The sequence below is a fragment of the Chlorocebus sabaeus genome, unplaced genomic scaffold, assembly GCF_047675955.1.
Source record: "Chlorocebus sabaeus isolate Y175 unplaced genomic scaffold, mChlSab1.0.hap1 unalloc_scaffold_299, whole genome shotgun sequence".
Taxonomy (NCBI): domain Eukaryota; kingdom Metazoa; phylum Chordata; class Mammalia; order Primates; family Cercopithecidae; genus Chlorocebus; species Chlorocebus sabaeus.
This window is the reverse complement of record NW_027327591.1, coordinates 294,425-311,109: the sequence shown is the minus strand read 5'-3', so window position 1 is coordinate 311,109 and position 16,685 is coordinate 294,425. Positions and strand designations below refer to the sequence as shown.

At 48.5% G+C, this 16,685-nt stretch overlaps 1 protein-coding gene across 1 annotated transcript in view; it reads left to right on the top strand.

The window, feature by feature from the left end:
• Positions 1–1,888: 1,888 nt before the first annotated feature.
• Positions 1,889–16,685, top strand: part of LOC140711223 (uncharacterized) — a 40,449-nt gene continuing 25,652 nt past the window's right edge. The window contains exons 1-3 of the mRNA XM_073014152.1: positions 1,889–2,081; positions 2,481–2,569; positions 2,665–2,851. Coding sequence (XP_072870253.1) covers positions 1,889–2,081; positions 2,481–2,569; positions 2,665–2,851 — 469 coding nt within the window. The remainder of the gene's footprint in view (positions 2,082–2,480; positions 2,570–2,664; positions 2,852–16,685) is intronic.

The following is a 16,685-nucleotide window of genomic DNA, read 5'->3' as shown; positions in this document are numbered from 1 at the left end:
AGCCGGGCATGAAGCAGCTCGATGAGCAGACACAGCAGCGCCTGGAATGGCCTGACTCCTCTTCAGCACCATTTATATACTGAGGTTATGCATATGAGGTTTCTGGACTACACATTCCAGGATTGGATAAGAGAAAGCCCGGAGGCCTACTGGGATTGCACTTTATTATCATGTTCTGATTGGATAGAGCAAGTCTTAGGACAACCAATCAGAGTATGAAAATAAAGTCCAGCCCAGCGCGGTGGCTCAAGCCTGTAATCCCAGCACTTTGGGAGGCCGAGGCGGGCGGATCACGAAGTCAGGAGATCAAGACCATCCTGGCTAACACGGTGAAACCCCGTCTCTACTAAAAATACAAAAAAAAGAAATTAGCCGGGCGTGGCGGCGGCGCCTGTAGTCCCAGCTACTCCGGAGGCTGAGGTGGGAGAATGGCGTGAACCTGGGAAGCGGAGCTTGCAGTGAGCCGAGATCCCGCCACTGGGGGCGACAGAGCCAGACGCCGTCTCAAAAAAAAAAAAAAAAAAAAGTCCAATGAGAGAAGACCTAGAGGTTTCTCTCACCCAATCAGAACACGTAGTCCAGAAGCCCTGCGCATAACTCCCTGCGCATGCTCAGGGGGCCTCCCGCCAGTTTAGGCTCTCCTGGATCTCCCGCCCAGCCCTGTGTTCCCGGCTTAGAGGACCAGGAGGAGGGGGAGCTGGAGGCTGCAGTCTGCAACACCGCCGCTCGTCTTGCTCGGGATGGTGGTGGCAACAGAGATGGCACCGTGGCTGGAGCGTTAGGAGGGCGGCCAGAGTGTTAGTGCGGCCTGAGCGGTAGGAGGGGGCCAGAGCGGTAAGATGGCGGCCGGAGCAGGAGGAGGGGGCCCGGAACAGTAAGATGGCGGCCGGAGCAGGAGGAGGGGGCCCGGAGCAGTAAGATGGCGGCCGGAGCAGGAGGAGGGGGCCCGGAGCAGTAAGATGGCGGCCGGAGCAGGAGGAGGGGGCCCGGAAGAGTAAGATGGTGGCCTGAGGGGTAGGAGGGGCCCGGAGCGGTTTGATGGTGGCCTGAGGGGTAGGAGGGGGCCCGGAGCGGTTTGATGGCGGCCTGAGGGGTAGGAGGGGGCCCGGAGCGGTTTGATGGCGGCCTGAGGGGTAGGAGCGGGGCAGAGCGGTTTGATGGCGGCTTGACGGGTAGGAGCGCCGCGTGAGCTTCAGGAGGGGGTCCAGAGCCATAGTGAGGGGCCGGAGCAGTAGGAGGGTGGCTGGCAGCGGGAGCTGCTGTTGATCCGCTAGAGGTTTAGGAGAAGGTGGGGCCCGTGCCCGTTGCTGGCGGCTGAAGCCTTGGCCACTGCGGCTCGCTTGGCTGCGGTTGGTGGTGACGACGGAGACAGCAACCCTGTTAGAGAGGTAGAAAGGCGCAGGGTGGGTGCGCTCTTTGCGGCTGCACTGCCCGCTTGCGGGGTGGTGGGGAGCAGGTTTGGTGAGCTTTTGGGGCTGCACTGCCTGCTGTGGGGGGCTGGTGGGTGGCGCTATCAGGCGTTGCATCAGGCTGGCGGTGGGGCAGGTTGGCTGTGCTTAGGGTCTACATTGCCTGAGGTTGGGGGGTTGGAGGCAGGTTGTGTCCACTGCCAGCGGCTCGGGGCTCGGGTTAGGGGCCTTATTAGCTGCTGCACTGGCTGATGCAGGGGGCGGGTTGGGTGAGCTATCCTGGGCTACAATGCCAGCAGCCATGCCGACTGGCAGGCAGTTGGGGGTGCTTTAGGGGAACTGTCAAATGCTGCACTGCTCCTGGGGGAAAGGGGAAAGTGGGGTGAGGGGTTGGTTGCGTGCACTAACCCGGGTGTTGACTGCCCGAGACAGGAGCAGGTTGGGGTGCTATCTGGGACTGTGTTGCTTGTGGTCGGGGCATGGGGCGGGTTTGGTGGGGCTCTATTTGGTGCTGCAACGCCGGTGGCAGGGATGGGTTGTGGACACTATCAAGTGTTACACTGCCGGGTTTAGAGGAGTGGTTTGGGGGTGCTCTCAGGGTTACGCTGCCTGCAGCAGTCTCTGGGTGTGTTGTGGGCACAATCTGGGGGCTACGCTTGTTGGGCGGGGCAGGTTAGGGGTACTATCAGGGGGGCTGCTCTGCTGCTGCCAGCCTCCACCTCTGTGGAGGTGGCCGCGACAGTGGTGGCCTCTGAGGAAGGGCCCGGGCCGTTCTCCTCTTCCCGGACTCAAGGCTCTAGAGGGTGAACTTCTGCTCGTGTTGGAGCGCAGAGGGCACACAGAGTTTTTGCGGCAATCCCCTGAGCACCGCAGGGCCCAGGCACCCACCGTGATTCCCCGACCCTTGCCCTCTTGCTCCGTGTTGTGGAGACCATCTGGGAGCCCCAGTCATGGAGTAGTAGGCACCAGGGGGTCTCAGGGCCCTGTGGATGGAGGAGTCAGGAATGGGAACTGGTACTTTGGTGGGGAGGACTGGCTGGGTCTGAGTTTCCGCTATTTTTGCTCCCCAAGGAGCCCCGGGCACTGTGGTGTCTCCAGTCCCCACCCCAGGTCAGGCGGCCAGCTTGGTCCAGGAGGAGAGGCTGGACTTTGGAGGGTGGGTGTGAGTGCCTTCGCTGAAACTGGCCCCTGCCACCGAGTGGCCAGCATGACAACGTGAGGCTCTGACACTGCCACTTTCTGCATCCTGTTGTAGGTTTTTCTGGCTTTGCCTGCCCAGCTGCTCCAAGCCAGGCTGGTGAAGGAGGAGTCTCCTGTGGTGAGCTGGAGGTTGGAGCCTGAAGATGGCACAGCTCTGCAATTCATCTGTGGTTGTGGCGGTGACGGTGATGGAGACTGCAGCTCAACAGGAGCAGTGGGAGGATACCCATGGAGGCCAGGTGGTAGGAACCTTGGAGGGTGGACGGGTGCATAGAGGGTGACAGCAGAGCTGATTCCGTTGGCATCAGCGCTAATGGTGGCAACAGCAGCAAGTCTAGGGGCCAGGAAGGGGGAGTAGGAGAACTTTGGGGCCCAGCCCGGCCTGGGGTGGGTAAGAAGCTGCCGGTTCTGTACCACAGGCCTCAATGACAGTGGTGGAGGTGCAGCCAGGGCAAGGAGGAGTCGTTCCCCTTCTCCTGCAGTCTGTGGAGGGTGCCCTCCTGCTGGTGTCTGAGCCAGGTGTGAGTGCCAGCATTGTCTCATTCTTAACAGAATTTAGGGAGCGACTATTTGTGTATTTTTTTGTTTTTTGTTGTGATAACCCTTAAGGGACAAAAGGCTGCTTTGGCTGGGTTTCGGTGTGGTGGGATCCCCCATGTCAGACAAAGGGTGCTTTCCTGGCAAGGTGTGTGTTGGAGGGAGTTCACCAAAGGGAAGAAAGGGAACCTTCCAGGAGGGTGGCTGCTGTGGCAGATTCCCTGCTTCTGGGCACCCTTTGGGTCACCTGGTTTTCCCTGTGGAAGAGGCGAGGCTTAGACCGGTATCACTTGTATGGTCAAAGAGGCATCGTGGCTGGGCCAGTTGATTTGACCTTGCTGCTGCTTCAGCCCACCTGCCCATGGTGTCACTTTGGGAAAGTGGAACCTCAGGCCACAGGGGCAGAGGCTTCTCTGGCAGGCTGATTGCTGTAGTGGATTCTGTTCTGCCTGCTGTTCAGAAGGGCTTCTATGGCCAGGAACTGATGCTGGGACTCTCCTGTTGGTGTCCTGCTACCTCCGTGTTGTCTCTGGGTTCTCAGGGACTCTCAGATCTGTGAGGACAAAAAGATTTCCTGGCTAGTTTGCGTGGTGTGGTTGGGATCCCTTTTGCTACATGCCCCTCAAACACCCTAGTGCCTCTGGGGGAAAAGGGAATTTTAGATTTAATGGAGAATGTGTCTATGTTGGCTGTTTATTGTTAGCAAACTTCTGAACAATTCTAAGGTCATGGCAGAATGGTCGCCTCTTGTTGGGTAGACTCCAGCTCCATTGGAGAAGAGACGAGCTTACCTGGGCTGTGTTTTCTTGCTAGCCTGAGGGTTGGAAACACTAGGTTTTTGTCTCCTTTTCCAGTTGAGTTAGGGAAGTGCCATGCATTATCACGAAACAATTCCTTCAGTTCTGAAGTCCTTAGACTGTCATCTTACTAGCACTGTCCAGCATTCTCCTTTCAGTGAGATAATAAGGGAGGGTTCCTACTCTAAAGGGAAACGGAATGGTATTTTTATATTGTATGACAAGAAATACAAAATAATTCTGAAAAATTTAGTCATTCTCCTTTTAAATTTAGAAACCCCTTTATATTTATAATATTTAAAACTATTAAAAATTAAGATGTCATAATTAAGATAATCTTTTAATGTTTTATATGAATTAGCATTTAGCAGACGACCATAACAAATTATTTGAATTATGTTACATTAATTGCCAATTCAGATTTCTTTCTGATTATTACAAATCTGTTTGTAAAATTTTATTTTGTCATTTATTAAATTTTTGTATAATTAGTTGCTACATTGCAGGTGTAGGAACTTCCAACATTAAGCGTGATTACAAATACTTCAGTTTTCATGTCTTTTTATTAATAGTCTAAACTTATGAAATGCTTTGTGCATTAGTATTGGTAACTATTTTTAGTATGAATTATTATTTGAAAAATGTTAAGAACATAGCTTTCCCATATTATTTATCTTTTCGAGGTAGAGTCTCACTCTGTCGCCCAGGCTGGAGTGCAGTGGCATGACCTCGGCTCACCACAACCTCTGCCTCCTGGGTTCAAGTGATTTCTCCTGCCTCAGCCTCCTGAGTAGCTGGCATTACAGGCATGGGGCACCACGACTGTCTAATTTTTGTGTTTTTGGTAGAGAAGAGGTTTTACCACATTGGTCATGCTGGTCTCGAACTCCTGACCTCAGGTGATCCACCTGCCTTGACCTCCCAAAGTGCTGGGATTGCAGGCATGAGCCACCACGCCCAGCCTATTTTACATACAGGGTCTTCCTCTGTTGACCAGGTTGAAGTGCAGTGGTGTAGTCATAGCTCACTGCAGGCTCAAACGATCCTCTTGCCATGGCCTCCCAAAGTGCTGGGATTACAGGCATGGGCCACTGCGCCTGGCCTGAATTGTAATAATTTTACAGTTTGCCTCAAACAAGGGCTGACATCTGGGCAAGGTCTGCTGCGGGCCTCCCACATGCAGGCAGTCTCTGTGCTGCGCCCTCCACCAGCGCTGAGGGCCACTTGCCCACAGGCACCCCTCTCCTTTCCCCTCTGGGGAAGGCCAGAAGTGACTTTTGAGGTGACCTGAGGGACTTTGTCTGGAAAAGGGTGTGAAGCTGAAGCTGATGGCCTCAGTGCCCAAAGGGGAACACTTCACACTGGCGTTTGGAAGCCACAGGCCTGACAGTGGGTCCTGGTCTTGGGGGTCTCAGTCACCTGGCCACCCATTCCCCCCTCACCTAGCAGGCTGCCCACACCCCCTTCTATCTGTCTGTGCTCAGCCAATCAGGCAAGCCAAGGTTATAGCCCTCCCTGCCCTGGGCCCTGGCTCCATGAAGCACCATGGGCCTTGGAAGACCTCCCCAATTCATCCTGTCTCCCCAGTATCTTCCGCCAAGGCAGAAGTTTCCCTGGGCCCCTGCTCTGGCCGCTTCCTTGGCACAGTTTATAGCTGTGCCTGACACAGCCCACCTACCTGGCTTCTGTCCGAAACCTGCAACCAGGCCATGTGACAGCCGCTGCCTGTGCCCAAACATCCAGCCCCACCCAGGAGAGCCAGACACTCACACAATCTCACCCACACATCCTCACCTGCCTGGCCCTGCCGCGCCCCCACCCCAACCTCCCTCTAAACCTACTGGGGCAGCAGCTTCCCCTACATTCCTCTTGCTCCACCTCCTTGAGCTGGTTCACACACAGATTCCCATGCCCTTGGCAGGTTGGTCATGGCCCTGGCAGTTCTGAGGACAGGATGGGTACAGGACTGTGTGCACCATAGAAAGGTCAGGGAGTGCAGCCTCCTACTCTATGCCAGCTGCCAGCCCCTGGAGCTTTCCAGGCTGATGGGGACAAAGAATGCACCAGAGGGGATGGTGACCATTGTCCCCGGGTTAGTCCACCATGGGACTGATGGGAGGTTCACAGATGTACTGAGTGCCCTGTTGCATTGGTCCTCAGGGGCAGGTGCTGAGATGGAGTTAGGAGAGCAAAGGAAGGGAGCTGGGCATGGTGCCTCATGCCTGTAAATCCTAGCACTTGGGGAGGCCCAGGTGGGAGGATTTCTTGAGGCCAAGAGTTTGAGACCAACCTGGGCAACACAGCAAGACCCTGTCTCTACAAAAAAAATTAAAAATTAGCCAGGCGTGGTGGCTGTATTCCCAGCTACTCGGGAGGCTGAGGTAGGAGGAACAGTTGAGCCTAGGAGTTGTCAATAGAAATCAAGTGTCGGGATATTGAGAATAGCATTATAATGAGGGTCCAGAGTATGTTATTAATACTAATGGTATAATTTTGAGCTTCTGATATATACACAAGCATATGTATAGCTACACCAGGGATTGTGCTCAAGATTTGACTTATATTAGCTTGTTTAAGCCTCTTCCACACACTGTTTGAGGCAGGTACTATTATTACTGTTTTATGGATGACAAAACTGAGAAGCAGAAAATTTAGGAAACTTGCCCAAGATCACACAGCAAAGAAGCAGACACCAGAACCAGAACCCTCGGCTCACAGACTTCACTGCCTTCGCTCCTAGGCTCTCTGTTACTCTGACCATCTCTCAGCCAGGAAGTCACTCCCTATGGTTAAATATTTCTATTCTCAAAACATGTGAGAGAGGGAGCCTTGAGATGTGTTACCTAAGCCCTAAGGGTTTCTCCTACCATTTCAGAGAGAGAGAAGCTTTTCTTTGCCCCTGAACTGTGACAAAGAAAACAGGAGGAAACAGCCATCAGAAGAGTAAAAATCTCTTATCTTCGCAAATAAGAATTCACTGTAACTGAGCTCTTTTGCATGCAGCACTGGGAAAAGACCTTGTTTTTTATTCTATCAAGTTCCCCATTTAACAATTTATTGAGAACCTGTTGTGTACCCGATGCACTGCTGGCATTGGGCATGTAAAAATCAGTGTAGCATGGTCCTTTCTCCAAGCAACTCAATCTACTGCTTGGTTCTCTTTTCTGGATCATTTTAATTATGCTTCTCCTTTAAGTAAAGGACAGAGAAGTAGCACTGAGTCAGATTTTTGCCACTAGTCTTATACAGGTGACTTATTTTTCTTAATGCTCCCCACACATGGGATCTGAGCCAGCTGAGCCCAGAAACCTCCCAGGCTGAGAACGTAGTGTGGCACTTCAGCACATGAGACTGTGCAGGAATCGATAAAACTGGCATGTTAGCCACAGAAACCCTGCCAAGCGTTCGGGAATAGAAGGGGTGGATAGATTTTCCTAATCTCATGGATATCAGGCACCAGGCAGCCTTGCCCCTGGAATGGAGACATCTCAGGCAGGGGTTGTCACTGTTCCAAGCTCCCCTTTGATGCCATTTTGATCCTGGGTGTAGAGTTGCCACATGGAGAGAGAAACCACCAGAATATATAAGTGAGAAAGGAATGGAAAGATGGACAGATGCCTAGATAGATACATAGATACTTTGCTGAAGTCTGGGACAGTGGAACGTAGGAAGAGAACCTCAGATAGGGAGAGAACAGTAGGTTGATTGTGGTAAAGGGAAGGCTTCACTGTGTTATTCAATATACTTGTTGAATTGTTTAAACAGTATGTATATCTTTATAATTAAAAGAGAATTTGGGGCCGGGCATGGTGGCTCGCACCTGTAATCTCAGCACTTTGGGAGGCCGAGGTGGGTGGATCACGAGGTCAGAAGTTTGAGACCAGCCTGGCCAGCATGGTGAAACACCATCTCTACTAAAAATACAAAAAATGGGCCGGGTGCGGTGGCTCAAGCCTGTAATCCCAGCACTTTCAGAGGCCGAGACGGGCAGATCACAAGGTCAGGAGATCGAGACCATCCTGGCTAACACGGTGAAACCCCATCTCTACTTAAAAAATACAAAAAACTAGCCAGGTGTGGTGGTGGGCACCTGTAGTCCCAGCTACCCGGGAGGCTGAGGCAGGAGAATGGCATGAACCCGGGAGGCAGAGCTTGCAGTGAGCTGTGATAGCGCCACTGGACTCCAGCCTGGGCGACAGAGTGAGACTCCGTCTCAAAAACAAAATAAAACAAACAAAAAAACTAAAAAAGAGAGTTTGGGCTTTAGAATAAGACTGGAGTGTGAAGCCTGGCTTCCACTATTTCTGAGAGCTATGTGACTGTGGGCAGATTGTTTCAGATCTCTATACCCTCAATTCCCTTGTTTATGAAATGGAGGTCATGGGGATTGAATGAGATTAAGTCCTGTATAAAATGCTGAAGGAGCTGTCAATAACATCAGCTCTTTATAATTATTAATAGCATTAGGCGAGGCTGAGAGTCAGCTACAGAGGAGACCTCTGTGGGCAGAAGAGAACCACAGAGGAGGTAGCTAGTAGCAGTAGAGCCGAGCAAGGAATGGGTTCCATTTAATGCGGTGTCAAGTGCCCCCTTGTTAGGGAGATGCACCTCCCTCCCTTCTCCACCTGCCAGCACTTGTTTTCTCCTCGGGAAACACCCAGGATGGCAAGCTTTGTATACGGTAAGGTGGCTAAGAGCATGAGCCCTGGCTTCATTAGTTTTCCATTCTAGCTGTGCCACTTACTTGCTCTTAGTCAGGTTCCTCACCTGTAGTATGGGAATGGTAATTGTATCTACCTCAAGAGTTGTCTTACCAATTAAGTGAGTTAATGCATGGGAAAGGCTCAGAAGAGCCTGGCACAGAGCAAGTGATTTATAAATATGAGTTTATATTGTATACTCTGATTGTAGAGTAATCCTAAGACTTTCGAAGACCCTGAACACCCAACATTTTATCAAACATACTGAAAGTCACCCACATTTCATGTTAATTATTATTATTATTTGCTGTAGTATGTTTAAAAGAGGTTTTAATGATTTTGCTTGTGGAAGTGGTTGACTGTGACTAACTCATAGCTATGAGGCCTTAGCAATCGCTGGACATGTTTGAAATCCCTTTCAAAGTGAGTAATTCTAAGGAACAAATTGTTTTTAAGTGTAATACAATTTCTATGAACATCAAACTTAACAATTAATGATGTTTACATAACTTTCCATTATGTAGACATTTAAACTTTTTTTTTTTTTTTTTTTTTTTTTTTTTTTTGAGACGGAGTCTCGCTCTGTCGCCCAGGCTGGAGTGCAGTGGCTGGATCTCAGCTCACTGCAAGCTCCGCCTCCTGGGTTCATGCCATTCTCCTGCCTCAGCCTCCCGAGTAGCTGGGACTGCAGGCGCCCGCCACCTTGCCCAGCTAGTTTTTTGTATTTTTTTAGTAGAGACGGGGTTTCACCGTGTTAGCCAGGATGGTCTCGATCTCCTGACCTCGTGATCCACCCACCTCAGCCTCCCAAAGTGCTGGGATTACAGGCGTGAGCCACTGCGCCCGGCTTAATTAAACTTTTAAGTATTTCGATTTTTCAGTTTTCTCTTTTTGTATTTTGAAGCCAAAAAAAAAAAAAAAAAAAAAAATGTGTTTCAGACCTCAGGTAAGGGAATAGATGAAAGTGGTCAGCCAGGGACCAGAAAGACCTCTTGGCCAGCCTCCTGAAGCTGTGGTTCGGCAGAACCAGGCAGCGCCTGGGTGCAGAAGGGACCTGTAACCTTATCCACCCCTGTTCTTCCGTCTTATGAATGGAATAACTCATGTCCAAGAAGGGGAGTGACTTGCCCAGAAGATAGTGTAATTTGATTCTTAAATGCAGTCCTGAGCCCTTTCATACTTGTTGTTGTTTGTTTGTTTTACACGTTCCAAGGTGATATTCAAGGAGTGGCTCTCAAAGCCCAGGGGAGTGACCTCATGAGAGATGAAGGTAGCTGATGTGGGAAGGCTCGTACAGGTCCACCTGGGGTGCACGTCTGTGTAACTCAATGACCAAATCGACAGTGACTTGAACCCGCAGCCAGGGGAGTGTGGGTGAAGTACGAGCAGACGTTTCCACCAGCTGTTAAAACCTAGCAGGGGCATTAGGAATCAATCGCAAACTGTGCCTCCTGTGACTTGGCAAACCTCCATGAGGAAGGTTCAAGGGAGGGGAAGAGCAGTCACAGGTCTCCACCAGCCAAGAGTAAATCCGAGCAGAGAGCTAAGCACTTTTGTGCCCTCTGGAGCAAGGCAACCCCATAACCTTGCAGAGATTTGGGAATGATGGAAGCTGAGGAGCTACATGGCCGTGTCAGGAGGATGAAGAGATCGCCAGGCAGCTGCCATCAAGTTAGGATTCAGAGTGGTCCTGGAGGAGAAGGGGAGATGCCCCTGCCCAGGACCACACAGGACAGAAAGGTGTCTGGACAGTGCCAGGCCATGTTCAGAAAGTGAAGGGCCTTTCCAATAGGAAGGTTATGGGCCCAAACACTGAGTGCCTCTGTGTGGCTGGCATATTCAGTAAGTGTTAAAGGAAGGGAGAGAGAAACTGCGAGGGAAGAAAGGAGGAGTAGGAGCACCTGGACAGCACGTGCTGTCACTCTGAGGCTCCTCCATGTCTACAGTTGGTGGCTTCTACCTTACATCTTTATACCTTTGAATTGGACGAAATGTATTTTCTCTTGGTCATTAGGGCACTGATGCACAATTTCAGTATGACCTTGTTGGTTCGTTCCACCTGGTTGTTAAGGTTCTGGGGACTGTGTATGAAGCAGTATCATGCAGGAGAAGAAGGCAGGCAAACCTGGTTTCGAATTCCAGCCTCGCCACTGTGTAGCTGTGGAACCACAGAGACATTCTGTAACCTCTCTGAAAGTGAGTTTCTTCATCTGGGCAATGGGCACTAAGAATTTCTGCTTCCCAGGGCTCTAGCAATGTGCTAACACAGTCCCTGCTACATCGTAGCAGAGGCCCATTAGAGTTCCTTCTCATGTCTCATGGTCAAGGTGGTCTTGCCTGAAACTAAGACATAGCTCCTTGTACTGTTCAAGTCAGAGCAAGCCAAGTGTGCTTTGGGCAACTAATGTGCCTAAGCCTGAGTCGTGAGAGGCCTAAAAAGGAACAAGGCGTGGCTCTGGACCTCAGGGAAACAGAGTCAGATGTGGGGGAGACATAGATTTGAAGGGAAAAAAAAAAAAAAGAGCACCAGGCTTGAGTTCTGGAGTCTAGGTTATCTTCCTGGCTTTGCCACTAATTTGCTAAGTATCCTTGATGAAGTCACAGTAGTTCTCTGAATCTCAGTTTCCTCTTCTCTCCTGCAAGGGCAAAACTTGATGGTCTCTAAGATTCATCCTGGTTAAGCAAGTGCTAAGCTGCATGGCACAAATTTCAGATGCTTCTTTAAGTGTGTCCAAGAAGAAAATTCTCAGAGACGTTTGGAGTGCCTGGGAGCAGCTAGAAAAAGTTCGGGAAATGATGCCAAGATTTAGCCACAAGTGATACTGCTAACTTAAGAGTCTGCCCCTGATCTCATGGGGTCTTAAATTCTTCCCTCCAGTCCTTCTCTCTTGGGTTGTATTAGAAATATCACTGAAGTGACCTTAAGCACAACAGGTTGGATTCAGGTTAGATTTAAGGAGGGACTTCCAAACAAATGCTTTTGAAGGATGAGCTTGTAAGTGAACAGAGAGAAGGGCATCGTCTACTTTTTAGAAGCCTTAAGATGCTGGGAACAAGTATATTTTGCATTCCTGAAAAGCTGTGTGCTAAGAAAATAGATTGAATCAGTCCTGCCTAAAATGCACCGGAGTGTTCACTATTTAGAAGCATGGGGCTGCCCTTAAATTCACCTGTTTATAAATACAGCTTTGTTTAGCCTGGTTTTTAAGGTGAAGGTTCCCTAGCTGGATCTCTCTCACAAAAAGTTCAAATGTGATCTTTCTCAGAAGCTGAGAAATAAATTCAGTTCTTTCTCAAGGTTGCTTTCCGATCTGTGGGTCCAGGAATGCATCAAATATAAGGAAAATGCTTATGATGTTTCTGTATTGTCCAACATTCCTGGTTTCTGTCCCTGGAGGACCTGCAGAACCAGCCATCTCTTCCTTGCGTGTATCTCAATCGTGAGCACCAGGCCAAACCACAGGAGCAATACCCCTGCTCTGAAGAGTTTTGTCTGGGGCCTACTGGGTGTTGAGTAGAAGTTGGAATCTGATTTGACTTCTATTTACTCTGCACCTTGTACTTTGCAGTAACAAGACTGTCAGTACCATGAGGGCAGGGACTGTGTGATTTGCTTCTCATTGCTTGGCACGGAACGGGTACACAATAAGTGATGATGAATGAATGAATGAATGAAAATGGACACATCAATTCTAGTTGACTTTCTGGCCTTTGGCCGGGTACTTAACTGCTCTGAGTCCCAGTTTCTGCATCTGTAGCATGGGGGATAGTAAGAGTTCCTGCATCGCAGGATTGTCATCAGGATTCAATGAGACAAAATATACAAAGTACTTAGCGCATTGTTTAGAGCGTAATAGGCACTCAACCAGTGTTAGCTTAGTATTACTTTTTCTATGTAAGATTATGTTGTCCTTTCCACAGCCCGGTAAGGGGAAGTATACCATCCCCACTGAACAGATGAGAAAACCGAGGCTCAGAGGTGTCAGTGACTGCCCGAGGTCACAGGTGGGACTGGGACTCCTTGGTCTGTCCTCTTTCTACTGCTCAGCAGTCTGGTGAAACTACAGAAGGACTCATTCCTGCTAATGGGGCACTAAAGGCAATGCACGAGGAACTCTGAGGAGTATGTGGAAATTCTCCTGGGTTTTCCAGCTCCCGAGAGTACCCTGGCTTTATGGGGTGAAGTCCTTTCATTGTCTCAGGTTCCTGATCTGTTCATGACCCTGTTAGCCCAAAAGCTGGCAGAGCTGCATGTGGTGCTACTGTTCCTTTTGTCTCCTTGACTCTCCCCTGCTCCTCACCTGCATCGCCTTACGCGTTTCTGATTTCCTTAAACATGCCTATTTGCAGAGACACACTGAGCTAAGCCGCAAGAGTGGAGGTTTCCAGTGGGAAGTCCACTGTGAGGGAATAGGGTGTCAGGAGAGGTCCTGCCAGCTCATCCTGACCAAGATGCTCGTATGCTGTGCTTTGGAAAACACAAGCAGCGCAAGAACATTTAAAATTCACTCAGTGGGTATTCTCCCTTTGTGGAACCGAGCAGACATGAGTGCAGGTGTGGAACATGACGTCCATATGGACATAGAAGGACAAAACACAGTCTTTGTCAACTTGATTATCTGCCCTGTGGTGAGAAATGAGGGCCTGGCTGAACGGAACACAGGGAACCTGGAAACTGTTTTGCAAAAAGAAGCATCTACCCCATTGACACTTTACTGCACTACTAATAGCAAGGAGCTTGTGAATCTATTAGATACGGTCTTTGCTGCCTTTCATGATTCTAAGCTTGGATTTCTGGGGACAGTGAAAAGCCCCAAAGGTGGGAAAAGCAAGAGGAGGGCAAACAAAGTCTGCAAATTCCATCATCCGAATAACAGGGCCGATGGTTTAGAGTGTTCTGCTTGAAAAGCTTGTGTGCATCTTTAAATTATAGCTTTCCATACACAGGGCAGCTATTCCCTTTAGCCCAGCCCCCTTTCCCTCTTATTAAAATAGGGCAAAGGGGTGCTTATTTTTCCTGGGTTTCTTTTTTGGTATGAATTTACAAAATGTGGTTTAAATACTGATTTTATAGGAACAATGTCACATTTTAAGATTCAGTGTTAGGCATGGAGCTCTCTTAAAGATTGTTAAGAAAGAATTAGTGCCAGGAAAGAAGCTGGTGTGCAGCAGTGTCCAGCAGTAGAGGCCATTCAGACAAGATTGTTAAGAAAGAATTAGTGCCAGGAAAGAAGCTGGTGTGCAGCAGTGTCCAGCAGTAGAGGCCCTTCAGACAGGAGAGGCTGTCATTCATTGGCTGCCCGGTCACCCTCATAATTGGTTGAGGGCAAAGGGGTCTCACCTTTTCATGCTTCTCTGTTTTGCCAAAAATACTTAAGATAATGGGGGAAAAATCTAGTATGCTTTGTTTCTCTGAAAGATAATGTTTTATTAGCCTTAGCAACTCATGGTTGGTTAAGGAATGAGGCAGATTCCTAGAATCCAAATCAAACAGCTCCCATTAGTAAATTACTGACTTATAAAATATTTAGGCCTAGGACTGGGCAGAAACAATATATGAAAACGTAGGTAGCATGGCAGAATATTCTGATGAGTAGAAATCATGTATAAAAAGCCCAAACTGACCGGGTGCGGTGGCTCACGCCTGTAATCCCAGCACTTTGGGAGGCTGAGGCAGGCAGGCCATGAGGTCAGGAGATCGAGACCATCCTGGCTAACATGGTGAAACCCCTGTCTCTACTAAAAATAGAAAAAATTAGCCAGGCATGGTGGCGGGTGCCTGTAGTCCCAGCTACTTGGGAGGCTGAGGCAGGAAAATTGCTTGAACCCGAGATCGCGCCACTGCACTCCAGCCTGGGTGACAGAGAGAGACTCCATCTCAAAAAAAAAAAAAAAAAAAAAAAAAGCACGTACTATTCCAAACAACTCTGGGGGAATCAGAAGATCCAAACAACGTTAGGGGAATCAGAAGATCATTCTGCAGAAGCAGAACTAGTGCGATGGCTTAATGTTACTAAAAACAAGTTTATGGGTCAACATAAGGAAGAACCTTCCAACAATTCTGATAATCCACAGGGTGAGGGAATTTCTGATTAGGTAGAGATTTCTCCCTTTCTGGAATCTTGCAAGCAGAGGTCACTGGATCTTTTATTGGGAATGCATCAGAGAGGATCATGCGTAAGGGTGAGTGTTGGACTAAAGGACCTTAGAGAGTCTGTCCAGTTCTGAGGCCCCCGACTGTATGTTACTTGGCCTTGACTAGATACTTTACTAACAGGTGCCATCCTAGTTATTCCACATCCTTAGAGTAACTGTAGATACAGAAAGATCTGGAAGTGGTTCTGTGGAGACCAGGTAGAATGCTCAGAGGGCAAAATAGGAAATACAGTAGGATGGAAAAGTTTGGCCAGGAAAAGAGGACACAAGCATTTTAGAGAGCTGAGCCTGCATAGTTGGAAGGAGTGCAAACAGCTTGTTTGGTCTCTGTTGAGGTCCAGATAAGAGTAAATAGGTTAAATGAAATTTAACCAATGTAAAGCTAGATCATCAGAGACAGAGTGTCAGATCTCAGGCTATCAGTCCCTCAAAGAATTGTCTTTATCGAAGGTAGATGAGGGAAGGGTCAGGTTGAGCAGCATTTTATGCTTTTGTGAAACTGATTAGGGCAAGGTCTGCCCTGCCTTTCTTAAGTTCTTTTATAAGGACCCATGATAAATTTCCACCAGTGCATAGTTCCAGAGAAGAAAATAATGTGGTTCCTACAGAAAACTATGTATGCCTTCCATGTCAAAAGGTAAAAACTGTGTACATTGGTACCTTTTATTTTCTTACATGTTAGAGAATTCAGAAACAGATCCTTGGGTATTTATATCTGCTCAGTTATGGTGCCTGAAAGGTGCTGTTTCTGCTGCTTGTAGCAGATGAACTCTTTCCAGGCCATTAATAATATTAATATGTCTTGTTTTTCAGCCTGCCATTCATCTCACATCTTTTGGGAAGTGAGTCAGCTCAAATCTCATATACTCAAGATGATATGGAATAAAAAAACTTATTGATTGGAAAGAAACATGAGGTTCTAGGATAGGTTTTCAAGGTGGATTAGAGGATTTCTGTCACTTAAAATGATCAATAATGGAGGGCCAGTCATCTGACTCCACATTCTTGGCCTTCATTAGTCACCGCTACTGGTGGTGTGCTGTATTTGAGCCTCTATATTGTTGTCCATTCCTCGCACAATCCGTGGGTTTAGTTTCCATGGTTTGTTACTTGCAGTCAATTGTGGTCCAAAAATATTAAATGGAAAACCCACAGATAAATAATTCATAAGTTGTAAATTGTGCACTGTTCCGAGTCATGTGCTAAAATCCTACTCTCTCCACCTGGGATGTGAATCACCCCTTTGTCCAGTATATTCACACTGTACAGGAATGCATGTATAGGAAATATCATAGTATATAGAGGGTTCAGTATAGGCTGTGAACTGAATATATATACTAAGGTCCATAGTCTATATGGAGTCACTCTCCATGGATTCGGGCGTCTACTGGGAGTCTTGGAACATATCCCTGAGGACTAAGAAAGATGACTGTAACTGTCAAGGTAAACACCCCAGTATATTACATGAGTGAGTGATGGCCGTGAGACACTGTTTATGTCAACCTGGTGCCCATTTGCAATTTCATGCATGTAGGCAGATCAGTCATATGTCCTATAGTTGTCATTGGCCATAGATGAGGGGGCATAAATGAGTAGCCCCCCAAGGGCAATTAACAGATCATCATCATCTCTGATGTTTCCACACCTAGGATAAAGGCTGTCAGAGTTCTGGTATCTGTGAAGGTTTGTGGAATTAAAAGGAATGGAATATAATTGAAGTGACTTGAACTGCACTGAAAAGAATTAAATTGAATTGCCTAGTCTTGCCTTGCATCAAGGGAATGTCTTACCTTTGCTGGCTCATCAACTCTAACAACAGAGCAAGAATAAGCATAGCATGCTAGAGTGCAGTGGCGCGATCTTAGCTCACTGCAAGCTCCGCTTCC